This window comes from Stegastes partitus, unplaced genomic scaffold (genome assembly GCF_000690725.1).
Source record: "Stegastes partitus isolate 25-593 unplaced genomic scaffold, Stegastes_partitus-1.0.2 Scaffold1385, whole genome shotgun sequence".
Lineage (NCBI taxonomy): Eukaryota > Metazoa > Chordata > Actinopteri > Pomacentridae > Stegastes > Stegastes partitus.
This window is the reverse complement of record NW_007579116.1, coordinates 81,762-95,271: the sequence shown is the minus strand read 5'-3', so window position 1 is coordinate 95,271 and position 13,510 is coordinate 81,762. Positions and strand designations below refer to the sequence as shown.

The 13,510-nt window shown below is 41.1% G+C and overlaps 1 protein-coding gene across 1 annotated transcript; it reads right to left on the bottom strand.

The window, feature by feature from the left end:
- Nucleotides 1-1,231: 1,231 nt before the first annotated feature.
- LOC103370204 (zona pellucida sperm-binding protein 3-like) lies at nucleotides 1,232-4,545 on the bottom strand. Its single transcript, XM_008299172.1, has 8 exons — nucleotides 4,045-4,545; nucleotides 3,832-3,950; nucleotides 2,165-2,268; nucleotides 1,909-2,086; nucleotides 1,716-1,818; nucleotides 1,551-1,633; nucleotides 1,374-1,471; nucleotides 1,232-1,297 (listed from the first exon to the last, which is right to left on the bottom strand). The coding sequence occupies exons 1-8, from the start codon at nucleotides 4,543-4,545 to the stop codon at nucleotides 1,248-1,250; spliced, it is 1,236 nt and encodes a 411-aa protein (XP_008297394.1). The 3' UTR covers nucleotides 1,232-1,247.
- Between the last annotated feature and the right edge of the window lie 8,965 nt (nucleotides 4,546-13,510).

Here is a 13,510-nt window from a genome sequence, read left to right as displayed (position 1 = left end):
ATATCTGCTTTCTGTGCATGTGAAAGGTCTGCAAACGTACATAGCTCAAAGTCCACAACAAAGGGAGCTATTCCCTGCAGAAAACACTGCTCCATATCTGCAGCCCAGTCCATTACTTATCTGTGTCGCCATGTAACACGTTTGCACAGCTATGCTTGGTGGGTAGTTTGGCCCTCAAACAAAGAATGAGCAGCTGCATCCTAGTCCAATATTTCCTCATTAGGGTTTCTTCTGGTAGGGCTACATAACCAATGTTTTTGTGAAGTCTGCTAACCAAGAAGGTGACAGAAGATGAGATGCAGCAGCAATGTACATTATGAGAAAAAAAATTAAAATAAATTGATGACTAAAGCATGTAACATGTGTTACCAGATTGTAAAAATAAAATAGACCTGTAAATGTGCAGAATATGAGCTCTTTAAGATTCATCTATTCTTGGGGAACTTGCACAAGAGCTGCTGGAAGACGAGGCTGTGTCAACCAGGGACTCGTTTCGCAACATCTACGTGGCATGAAGCACGAAATCCATCCTGGTTTCACACATTTTGGCTCGTTTTGTAATCGAAAGCAGCCCTAAGCTTCAGAACAGTGCATGCAGACTTTTAGAGTTAGGAAAAGTGGAAAACATTGCATGTTGATTAAAGGTGAATAAGTCTAATGGATCAGTGACGTCCAGAAATGAACCCAGCAAACTCAGGCTTCTGCTGCCTTTAATATGAAGAATATATTTTCTGTCTGTGTGCACCACTGATTCTAAATTGTCCATAGGTGTGAATGTGAGTGTGCTTGGTTGTCTGTCTCCAAGTCTGGCCCTGTGATAGACTGGTGACCTGTCCAGGGTGTCCCCTGCCTTCACCCTAAGTCAGCTGGGATAGACTCCAGCCCCCCATGACCCTCGTGAGGATTAAGTGGTGTATAGATAATGGATGGATGTGCACCACTAACCTCTCCATGCTTGTGTCGACAGTTAGCAACATCCTGTGGCTTCATGGAAGGTTATCGCAATCAATTCCTTAAAATAAAAAAGAAACTTCTTGAAACCTCATTTCTGTGAAGTGTTTCACCATCAGTTCTTGTTGATTACAAAATAGAGACTAAACTGCTTTCAGTTGTGTGTGTGCATGAAAACATCACGTTGGCTGTCATGTTGCTTCACTGTCATTTTACACAGACAACTTTTCTTTTTTTTAAAAAAAAATCACCTTTATTGTTTAACAAAATATGTAAAAGAAGAAAAAAAGAAAATCTTATTCTACAACAATGGGGCCCAGGGTCAGTTCAGCTTCCCTCTTCTCCTCTAAAGAACAGAAACAATCACTTAGTATCAGAGAAGAGAATCAAGCATTCTGTTCTTTCCTGCTAATGTTCATTACCGGTTGTCTCTGCATCCACACTTCGAATCTTCCTCATTCCACAGGTGGACTCACAGCAGGGACAGAACTGGTGCTTACCACTGACTTCCCTCCACCTACTGAGGAAAGGATTGGTGTCACAGAAGCCGTCTTGATAATCAGTTAAGGAATCAAAGAGTTTCAGAAATGTTGTCTTACCCCATATGAAAGAAGCATGCTTTGTGCTCAATGGTGACTGGAGAGGAAGCTGGGATGGCCTTCAGTTTGCACGTGATGTACATCTGTTGACATTAGAAGCAGGCTCATTTTACTCAGAGAATCAGGCTGCATACTTTGTTTATCAGGAGAAATTATTTCACATACCATCCTCTGTGGACCAAAGCTGGAGGCCTTTATCTGGAACTGCAGCTTATCAGGGTGAGACTGCGGTACAAACCTGGAACCAGTGTGTCTGTCCCCCAGACACCTGTGTTGCCCAAAAAAGAAAAAAAAAAATCAAGATTAACATCCCAAGAAACCTGTTTTTTTTTCATGCTTATCTGCATCCAAAACCCACCCACTGTTCTTTATAAAAGCTCGACTTGATTCAGAAGTGGAGTCTGGCCCTTGGGTGGCGACACAACTTTGCACCAGCAGTCTGACGGGTGTACGAGTGCTTTGCATGACCGATGCCTGCATTCTGATGGTATCTCTCAAGGCATACTTCCTGGAGGTTCTCTCAAACCTCCAGTCATCTAAGGCAAAAAAATTACATTAATATTTGACAAAGCTGTGTTTGCTATCGTTATTCTGTAGTGATTCCTAGAACCCACCAGTCATGAGCTGCAGAGAGAAGTACGGCTGCTCCTCAGCCTCCGCAAGATCTTTGTAGGGCATCCTGGCAGGATGTGGAAGGCTGTTGCTCACTCCGTGCTTCCTGAAATAGAGAAACTTAAATTGAGTCCAGTTTCTTGCCATTAGACTCATCTCACTTCAAAAAGAGGCCATAAATCTGCATAAAGAAAGAAGACGTACACTTGGATCAAAACAGAGCACAGGCAGAGTCAACACGACATGGATAGTTTACTTTAACCCACACAGATTCTAACCGAGTCCTGCCACCAGAGAATGAGGAAGCATTTGTTGTTTTATCTTGTCAAAATCATGAAAAAGTTTTACAGCATTCAAATCCCACAGTTTATTGTTTTCATTTTTCTATCATGACTTTCTTCTTGCTTTTGAAAATATCACATAAAGGATGAACAGTTAAAACACAGCACATGTAATCTGGTGAAACTATCTCTCAATGCTCAGAGCTTCTCACTCTGTCTGCAGCTCTCATCCTATTCAATGGGACAAATGTGCAGCTTGATTTTTTTTTTTTTTTTTTTTTTTTTTTGAAACAGCTGGGAACCGTAGTTTTAAATCAAATGCTACTTAAACAGAAGTGGACTAATAAACTTTACAGCAGCAGAATGTACACAATTCTGACTCTAAACTAAACATTGTGCCCACATTCAGCATGCCCTTAATAGAATGTGGAAAAACAGCAGAGGTCTGTAGCAGAGAGGATTAAGATAGGTCATGCTTGCTTGTATGAGAGCATTGTTGGTTTTGGTCTTCTTGTGGAACTTGTTGATAAGAAAAAATGTGGAGTATCACCAGACTTTGGATGTATGCCTTGGTTTCATCAAAGCAGAGGATGTTCTGTTCTCCAGGCAGTTTGCTTGGCGAGCTCCTGCTAGTACTGGCGTCCGCACGGGCCAAGCTTTGACTAATCCTAAAAATACTGGAGGAAATCCTACAAGAAACTGAGGCTCATCTTAGATTTGCATTAGTGGTACACAGTATGCTATAAAACTTTTATCAGCAGAAATCGTTTCATGTGCTGCATTCATGAGACGAGGGCTTCATCGGGTTGTTGCAAGAACAGCATGGAACAGGAAGTTGCTGATTCTAGGTGTGATTAAAGCACACCATGGCCTGATTAGGTGCAAAACACTCATCTAGTGTCAGTGTTATTCATGGATTTGACTCATTCAGAGTTAAGATCATGTTCTCTGACATGCTTTTAGGTGTCAAAGTATGCTTCCTCTTGTGTTACACTGAAATGTCTGAGGGGGTTGTAGGTACAGTTAGTTCAGGTTGTCATAGTATAGCTTCTTTTGATAACGGGTCAAATGACTTTGTGCTCCGACAACACGGCCAGATAGTTGATACAGGAGTTGGCTAAAAGGGTGAATAAGGTGGTGAGAAAGCTTAACATGCAGTTATTGTAGGTTTAAAGTAAAAAGAACCACAGTCTGATAGGAACAGACTTCACCACGAGACCGTCAGCAGCACAGGGCCTCCAGTACAAACCGAGCTCGCTTGCTTTATGCTAAGACTCACTGGTGTGATAAGAATTTTGCTGTAATTTGCCACAGCAGCAAGCGGATTTCTTTAGTACCCCATGGCAGCTAAAGAGTGTCTTTGCATGCTGCTTCAGATTTCATTTTACCTCAGGTAGTGGCACTCGACTCCGACGACAGCACGCTGGCTCCGTATGATGTTGCTTTTGCCAGACACTTCGGGGTCGTAGACCAGCGCAAAGGCATAAATGAAGGCAAACTCTGTCATCTAAGGAAAGAAGAATAACCTTTTAAAAAGTGGGATTGACATCACTTGGCTGAAAAAGGAAAACCATTGAATTATTTATATGAAAACCTCATACCACGACTATGCTGCCACAGCCGTGCAGCTCGGATTCAAAGACCAGGACATGAGACAAGTCGTCAACCTCAGTGGCTGAGCAACCACCAAGCGTGATGTGCTCCGGCCTTATGAGCCTGCCGATGCCCAGCAGGTCCTGACTCACTTCCACCTGGACCTTGCTTTCCCCACACCTCACAGCAACACGGTTGGTCACCGCCCGCTGTGGCAGTCTGAACGCAGCGGGAGGCTTGTTCACCGGATCCACCGGATCGTCTGGAAACTTCCAGGACAAAGGTTCAGCTGTTGGCTGTGTCTCATTCGACTGGAGGCTGCCAGTTTGTTGAACAGACTGACTGGAGTGCTCTCTCTCAGGTTCTGCTGCTGGCTCAGCTTCCAGCACCGCAGGCTTCTGAGGCTTGACCCCCCAGTGGGTTGGCACACCCACATTGCGGAGCCGAGCGTCACTAAGCCTGACACATGCAAACACAAAGCTAAACACAATAAGCAGCCTGGACCCCATTGTTGCAGAGAGACTGTTTTCTATGCAGCCTTCTTAAGCAGAGTGACTCCTCCCTCACCTAATCAGCTGAACCTCTTCACATGTGTGGATCTCACAGCTGCTCCTTTCTCACTAATTGTTCAGTCTGTGATCTCCTCAGCAGTTAGTGAGTTGGTCATCTCTTTCCTTAAGTAAAGGTAGTAAAAGTAAAGTGCACACGTACTCTATTACAAGTAAAAATACTGCACTGAAAAGTAAAAGTATGTAGGTATAATTCCAAAAATGTGCCTAAAGCATTAAAAGTACAATAAAAATGGCCCGTGTGAATGTTATACTGTTATATACAACATCATTAGATCATTATCACTCGTGTTTTAGCTGCACTTGTTTTTTTTTGTTTTTTTTACTATTCCATAAATCTGCCGACATTTCTTGATTAAACTTAATTAGCTTTGATTAGTAACTCAGAGTGAGAAATCAGAATTACACACACAGGGACACCTTGAAATGTTAAGTTTTGTCAACTGATCATTTTTAATTTTTTATTAAAAAATCAATTACAAGGAAAATGCTGTGAATTTGAGAAGCAGGGGGGAAATAAAAATGCATTTTTACATGAAAAATGACAAATATCAAAGGAGTTATCAATTCATAGTAATCATTCATTCTTTTTTAATTTGACTTTTGTCTGATTTATATAATGTAGTTATTTTTTCATTTACCTGTTTATTTATTTCCATCCATCCATTCAATTTCGTTTCACTTGGGCAAAAACAATAAAGGCTTTATCTGTCTTCACCAAGCCTTTATTCATTGATAAATTTATGAATATAAAATTTCTGAGATTGTTTTATGACAGCATTTTCTCTGTTCTCTGTACTAATAGTTTGTGGTTGGGGGGGGGATATTATTTGTAATTTGTAAATTGTACTGCAGCACAACCATACAGCAGAAGAAGAAGAAGCACTAAAAGAAAATATTCTAGCAATGTAAAGTAGAAGTATCTCTGATTTGTATTTTTGTATTGAAGTATGTTCTACACTGACGGCAGCTTTATGAAACTCTCCCATCCAGTATTAATCCACAGCTGCTCCACACATTGCAGACAATGTTTATTCAGTTTCAAAAGGTGCTTGGAAAAATCCACAATGAGATCACAAACAGAGCGACAAACATGTTTCATTCACACACAAATCTGTATTTATTCAGGAATTTATTCAAGCATTTATTAGTTATATTAACAATAATGATGTTTATCAGATACAATTTACAATACAACTGTGACGTATTTGTACTTTACCTGTGTATTTTTTTTAATTTATTCTACTTTGTGCCTACGACTGCATTTCAAGGGGTCAGTTTATCAGACAGCTATAGTGAATGTGCAGATTAAGATTTTACATATAAAACATTAGACAACCTCATGAAGTACAGCTGCAACAACAGATTATATTGTTAAACAGTCTCTTTTTATTTCATGAACCACAATGAATCAATTAATTGTTCGGTCCATAAAACTTAAAAGCAAAGCAAAGAATTTTTCATTGTAGCTTCCAAGGGAGATTGTTTTTTTTTCAGCTGTTTGTGTGACCTGCATTACAAAATGAAGAAGAAAAAAAAATCCACTTTCAGTAAAACTAATTAAAAGCAGCAGATCCTGGAACCATCGCATGTTTTATTTCTGCTTGAAAAAGGATGAGTGATGTAATTATTTTTCAGCCACAAAAATGAATGTAATGTGGAGAACAAACATGCGAACATTTCTGATTTGACTCCGGTGAACCGTGACACCGACAACCGTGTGAGCAGGAATCACAAGTTCTCTGTGACTAATTATCACAGACAATTCTGAGCTGTGGGGTTTCAAGAGGTGAAACATTTGGAAAGAATGATACAATAACCGGTAAACTAAAGTTAGGTAACCAACACTCGGCCCCATTATAAGCATTTGCACTGATGTGTGTTGGTTCTGAGGAATGTATCATTTCATCATGTCAGTGTGGAGCCTGGACGTCGTCCCGCTGCTGCAGCTGCTGCTGCTGCTGCTGCTGCTGTGGTTGTGTTCATGCAGTGCAGAGCAGGAGGCAGCTTGCTCTCTTGCGTTCTTCATTTATCTTTGCAAACGGCACGTTTGCTTTGGACGCCTGAAATAACACCACATCTCAAGGCTGGAGTGGGGGGTGGGGTTACCATGGCAACAGTAAGTAATGAAAAATGCCTGTCACTCAGAGTGCACAGCGCCGTGATTCACTGGAAGGTGAAATGTATTACGTGGAGATCCAGAGACAGAGTTGACGCTTTGTCATAACATTTGCAACAATTTTATGTTTTGCTGCAACCTACATTCCATTATTGTTTGTTTCTTTATGCTCACCTTCAGCCTGACAGTTCTCATATGGAACTCCAAAATGGCCAATATGTTATGTAGCTTATAAATGAATTATACTTGTATCCATCCATCAGTTATATCCACTTCATCCTGTAGAGACTAGAGCCCGTCCCAGCTGACAGGGACCCAGCAACAGTTGGCCAGTTCATCACAGGACTAGCCTCGCTATTCCAGTCCATTCTATAAAACATAGTGGTCTGGCTGCACCACAATCACACAATAGGGGGAAATAAACGCTCTGACTTGTTTGTATTTCTTTAAATCAACCACAGTTGTTGTAGATGGGGCTAAGGGAAGGCTGCAGCTTTGGTGCTCACTCAAAAAAAATGGAATTGTTGTGGTGGAATATTTGCATTCAGGCCGATAACCGCAATCCAATTCTCAGCAAAACTGGAAATTTTCAGTGTGGGAGGACATCTTGGAGGCTGCTGTTGATGTTTCCCATTGTGAAACCTGACTGAAATGAGCAAAACATATGCTGGGGTCTCTCTCTGTGGAATCTGCATGGGATGCCCGCATCCTACATCCGCTGAGTGAGACTATCACGGTCTGCAAACAATCATCCACACTCACACCTACAGCTCATTTAGAATCACCAGTTGAGCTGACATGCATGTCTTTGGAAGGTGGGAGGAAGCTGGAGCACCCAAAAAGCCCACACAGGCTCAGTGGGAGCATGCAAACTCCACACAGAAAGGCCCCAGCAAATGCTTCAGTGTAAGGCCTCAGTGGCAACCACTGCACCAAAACTATACTTATTACTATTGATTGTTATTTGATCATTGTTCCTTTCACTGATTTTAATTAGTTCTTCTCCGAATAGCATGACAACGCAGACAGATCAGGCAGAATGGCTGAATGAATGGTTATAAATACAATTAAATTCAAGTCCAACAAGCTCCAATACAGTGGACATGAGAATGATTAAACAACATTTAAAGATAACAGACTGAGTTTTCGGAATGTTGAAATATTTTCCACATCAAAAGGTTTTTACTTACAGACACCACACTAATCAAAACTGACTATGCATCCATTTACAGACCAATTAGTTCATAATTTTAACGTTATAGTATATTTTGGGACACATTTGATTTGTATCTGCTCCTATAGTTTTGTGGGGTTTTTTGCCTTTTGTGCCTTTATTTGAAAGTGTAGGGAAGAGGGGGATGAGAAAATGGGGGAGAACAATGGGTGAAGAACCTGCAGCAAAGAGTCATGAGCCGGATTCGAAGTCACTACCACTGGGTCGGGGACTTTAGCCCCTGTACATGGGACGCCAGCCCAACCAAGTGAGCTATCGCGGTGCCCTGCTCCTTTAGTGTTAATGCTGCTGGAACAATGTTCATGCAAAAATGTGTGCGCTTTTTTTTTTTTTTAGCCTTTTGTACTAACATCTTTTACACTTTTAACATTGTTCAGAAACAGTCATGAATCCATCAACAAAGCAAAACAGAAGATATTACAACTATGAAATAACACACATGGATTATGTAGTAAACAAAAACTAGAAACTACACAAAATGTGTTTTGTCGATTTCGAAGTCGCCTCCCTTTGCTTTCATAACAACTTTGCACATTCGTCATTCTCCAGCCAGCCTCATGAGGTCGTCACCTGCAGCTTTTCACACATATGCTCAGCACTTGTTGGCTGCTTTTCTTTCACTGTGGCCTCAACTCATCCCAGACCATCTCAGCTGGTGACTGTGATCATCTGATGCTGACCTCCATCACTCTCCTTCCTGGTCAAACAGCCCTTACAGAGCCAGGAGGTGTGTTTTGGCTTAAATCACCAGATGGGGTAATGTGTCACTGCAGGATGATGTGGTAGGTCTGAATAACTCTTGAATAGCAGAGCCTCCCTGCAGTGCCACAGCTCCGCCTTAAAGCTCAAGAGTGTGAACAGTACATGCAGACATCATCTATTCACCAGATCTGATTCTCACACGTTCACCTTGTGTGAGAATCAGAAAAGTCCAGCTTTCCACTTGATGTCCAGTCCTTGTGTTGTTGATCCAAGCCGTTTTCTTCTTCTCTTTCTTGGTCTTCCTCAATATTGGTTTCTTTGCAGCAGTTCTGCCGTGAAGGTCTGATTTACTCAGTTTCCTTCAACAGTTGATGTTGAGATGTGTCTGCAGCTTGAACTCTGGGAAACATTGATGTGGCTTCTAATCTGAGCTGTTAGCTGTTTATTCTGAGTCAGCGAACTGTAATAAAGTTCACTTCTGCGGCAGAGGGAGTTCTTGGGTTTCCTGTCCTGGGTGGTCTTCATGAACGCCAGTTTCATCACAGAGTTTGATGGTTTTTGCACTTAAAAAGCTTTCTGTCTTTAACGAATAATGGACTGTCGTTTTTCTTTAATTCGCTGAGCAGTTCTTATCATAATAAGGATTACAGCAGTCGTTGAATAGGACTGAATGCCAGCACCACCTCGGCAGCTCATGAGCTCAAAAACATTACAAAAGGAGAGATTCTAACAGTTAACATTTGACATGGCTCCACTGTTAATTTGAAACCACACCTGGTGATGACCTTATGAGGCTGGTTAATATAAGGTGGACTGTGTGCAAAGCTGCCGCTGAGGAAAACAAGAATCCAATATGGCATATTTGGCTTTGGCACAAGCTCCATTTGTCTAATTTTAAAGGTTTGATTGCTTTAGTTTTGTTCTGCACTGTAGAAAATAGTAAAAAAATAATTAATAATGAGTGAATATGTGTGTCCAGCTTTTTCACTGAAACTGTACATAATGCATGGAAGTGCATGGATGCCCATCCAGTCCCACTGTGTATGTAACACAGCATCTGCATGTGGTACAGTGCTTATTTTATTTTAATCAGGAAATGTACAGCATTGCAGTGCACTGATCGGCTGCACATAAGGTCGGTATCGCAATATGTATAGTTTATTGGTAATAAACCATAATGCATGAATGTCCAATGCAGCAGTAAAGTCCACTCAAGTCAGTGCATTAAATTCATGGTCAATTAGTTTTTATATAACTGTGCAGTCATCCAAAAATCCTGCCAACCAGCATCAGAGGTTACAGCAGCACTCTCCTGCTTTTTCTTCCTGAAAGGCTTTTCATAACGTCTTAGTGAATATTTTCCATTGTGGATGTCAACAGTCCATCAGTACTGGAGGGGGTGGGGGAGGCTGAATGAGCCTTTGGCATCAGGGTCACCAGGGAAACAAGAAACTGCAGCAACAGCCATTCATAGGGAATCAGGTTCTCTCTATTTTCAATCAACCTCCAGAGCAAAATAAACAAATTCAATTAATGTTCAAAATAAAAAAAAAATAGAGCATGCGAGTGTAAGGATAAGGACTGAATCACATTCCTATCAAAAGCAGCAGATAAACACTCTCCTGACAAACAACAGAAGGACCTTCAATCTGGCTGAAGGTTGACCTGAACACACACTCCCATAATAAATGCATGCAAACATATGTTCACCTTCCAAACTTGTTCTTGAATGAATGTCAAAGATTTCAAACTTTCATCTTCAAAGGCGTTCTCATCCGAACCATCAAACCAATGCATTATTCATGGGATGTTAGCAATAAGACAGGAGTGTACAAGACACGAGAAACACTGTACCTCACACATCATGCCCTGAAGCCAAGTGCTTTGCAGAAGGAAATATGTTTGGGAGTGTGTCTTCCAAAGCAGCAGTGTGACTGAGGAGTGATGTGTGTGAAGCTCACTGCCAGCGGCGTTCAGTCAGACAGCTGCTGGGCTGAGAGGTCTCTGGCAGACTGAGATTTATGTACAGAGGACAGATGAGGTCAAATCTCTGCAAAAGTTAACTTTACATTTCAGCAGCAACAAAGCTCTTCAGAAGTAGCTCCTGCAGTGCATGAGTCATCTGCGCACGGAACAATTCACTACAGGAGGTCAGTTAGCGAGCGGCACCGCACGACAAACAGGACAGCTCGACAAAGTCACATTAGAATTATTAATTTCATTTTTTTTGTTGTTTCTTTGTTTCGAAAGTCAAGCTGAGACAAAAGAAGTGTGTCAGTGCTATAGCTCCTAAATTGACTGCTTCTAGACAAGTGTTATTGTTTGCTACTGTCAAGCGCTTGCATTTAAGCGCAGCTATTGTTTTATTATGCTCAGATTTTTAGGCGATCAGGTTGACAGCGCCACCGTAATCAAGAATGAAAGCCTCAGCAACTACCAGCTGTCTTGCTCTGAAATGTTGTTCAGACATTCATGGTTCCTGGAGGATGACTGTGAGTAGGTGGTTTTTGTGCTTTTGATTTTTGTCTCCTGTGTCACCTGCAGGTTAACATTTGGAGGCTGCTTTACTTATAATGGGGCCATGTTTTAAAAAGTGAGCATTGTGCTGCATTCAAAAATTCTTGAAACTAGCAACTGAGATCAGAAACTTTTTGTTAAAACATTTATAAATCAAGTGAGAAGTCGGGTCATTTTCTCATAGACTTCTATACAAACAGACGTCTTTTTGCACCAGAGGAGTCGCCCCCTGCTGGCTGTTAGTTGTAATGCAGGATGAAGACATTTCTGCGTTGGCGTCACTTTTCAGACATGGAGGCTTCGTCCATCTTTTATATAGATCACTTTTTTTTTTCTTTGACAGCAGCAAATTTCTCTTTAATGATGGATATTCTGCTTGATCGCAGTTAATGGACTTCATGTCTTTATTATAGTGTTTCTTGTTGCTTATTTTTAGCTGCTCAATGTGGAGCTGGTCTATATACAGTGCTTCAAGCCACTACAAAGGGAAACAGGATAAATCCAAGTGGTTGACAGTTGATTAATGGGAGGCAAAAGAAGGAGAAGAAGAAAAAAGATTCACAATTTAGGAGTCATGCTTTGGAGTTTTCGTGTGTGTAATATTTTTATTAATCATTTTTTCCTCTATGGGTTTTGAACAGTTTAAACTGGAAATCCCTGTTTAGTTGAACCTTTTGTTGAATATGACATCATTTTTTAAAGAATTATGAGCTTAAATGGTTGAACCACTGTCACACTACTCATACTCACACTACTCTATGAGAATGTACCATATTAAGTTCTTATAATGATAATATAATGTTATGGAAATTCCTAATCTGCAAATAATAAATTCAGAAACACACTCTGATCAGTCTGTGCTGCCTTAAGTCACTGTATTTATTCTGGCCTCTTCACATTTGAAAAAACACAGAATCTGCCCAAAGATCCCGTTCTCCAGCAGCCTATTATTCCAAAATGGTTTCCTCTGTCCTATTTAGTCTTTCGCTCTGAATAAAAAAAATCCAAAAAGAGTTTCCATGAGAAGAAAGGAAAATCCAGGCTAAGATCTCCTCTTCATCCAGACTGTTTGTCCTCGACATAACTAAGCTCAGTTTAACATCAATATAACATTTTAAATATTTTCTCAGAATTTTTGAGTCAATTAGATAAGAAAGAGCCTTCCTCGTCTACCAACCCGGTCCCAGTTGAAGGTGTTAAAATGCTCCAAACCAAGTGTGGAAAGCTTCTGGAGAGAGGGGCATTCAGCCATCTGAGCCTGTTTCAGCAGCCTTTAGCAACTTCAGCAGCAGCGCTGACAGAGCCAGTCTAACTCGAGCTATGGAGGCCCCTAATTGACACAGATAAAGTGACAGTGAAGTAATTAGAGATGGTGTAGAAATGACTGAGTAACTGCTGAAGAAACACACACATTACTGACGGCAGATTTGCTTTGCCAGTCAGTTGGCTCCAGAATGAGTCTTTTTAGGCTGCAGAGATGAAATACGGTCCAGCAACTACTTGATAAGCTGTATTATAAACAACTCACATCAACTGTTTTGATTTATTGAAGTCGTTTTGTGCAAATCTTTCCAGATGGGACGTTTAAAGTCACCATCAGCGGTACACCAGTAAATAAGAAAGTAAAATGTTTTGCCTGTGAAAGTCATAAGCTTGTGTCCCTGACTTCCTTTATATCCAAACAATATGACTGTACCGTTGTTATGCAACAGTTATTTAGGCCTGCAGGAACAACTGAAGGGAACCTGTTGGGAGAGAGGCAGGCTGCTGAGAGGGCAGCTGTTTCCTTTTGCTGCTTTACAAGCTGAAGGCCTGGATATCCACAGAGCTATTAAGTGATAAAACTGTCAGTTTAGAGATTAGCAGAGCATCTCAGAGGAGCAGGGGGAGCCTCGTGCTAATGGGGTGCAAGTTGAAATCACTCTAAAGAGCTGTGCTGTGACTGTTTAGTGTGTAAATAGACAATCACAACTGCAGATCTCTCATATGCACACAGAACATCACATAACATCAACACATGATTGAAAAAGAAGACGGGGCAGACTGAAGACGGGGCAGACTGGAGCCTGGGAGGCAGAATCCAATGTGCAAATCATCCCCTCACTGTTTGCTGCTGCTTGTTAAACCTTTTGCTGTGAGTCTATGATAAAAACTGAAGGCGACTCAGATGAGCATCAACATTTCTATCAATTTCTGTCACCTCTTATCTGAAATATAGAGAGATTTATGAAGAAATCCAACCTGAAACTATAAAAGTGATTGGGACAGCTTTGTAACTTTATAGAAAAGCCAATAAATAGGAACATTAAGGGACTGTATTTCCTGTGACGGCT

What these genes read in the sequence shown, in the direction of transcription:
- LOC103370204 (XM_008299172.1), bottom strand. Translation starts at nt 4,545, where the DNA reads ATGGGGTCCAGGCTGCTTATTGTGTTTAGCTTTGTGTTTGCATGTGTC. An exon ending in CTCTCTGCAGCTCATGACTG is followed by an intron (nt 2,087 to 2,164) that starts GTGGGTTCTAGG and finishes TTTTTGCCTTAG; the next exon opens with ATGACTGGAGGTTTGAGAGA. An exon ending in GCATGCTTCTTTCATATGGG is followed by an intron (nt 1,472 to 1,550) that starts GTAAGACAACAT and finishes TCCTTTCCTCAG; the next exon opens with TAGGTGGAGGGAAGTCAGTG.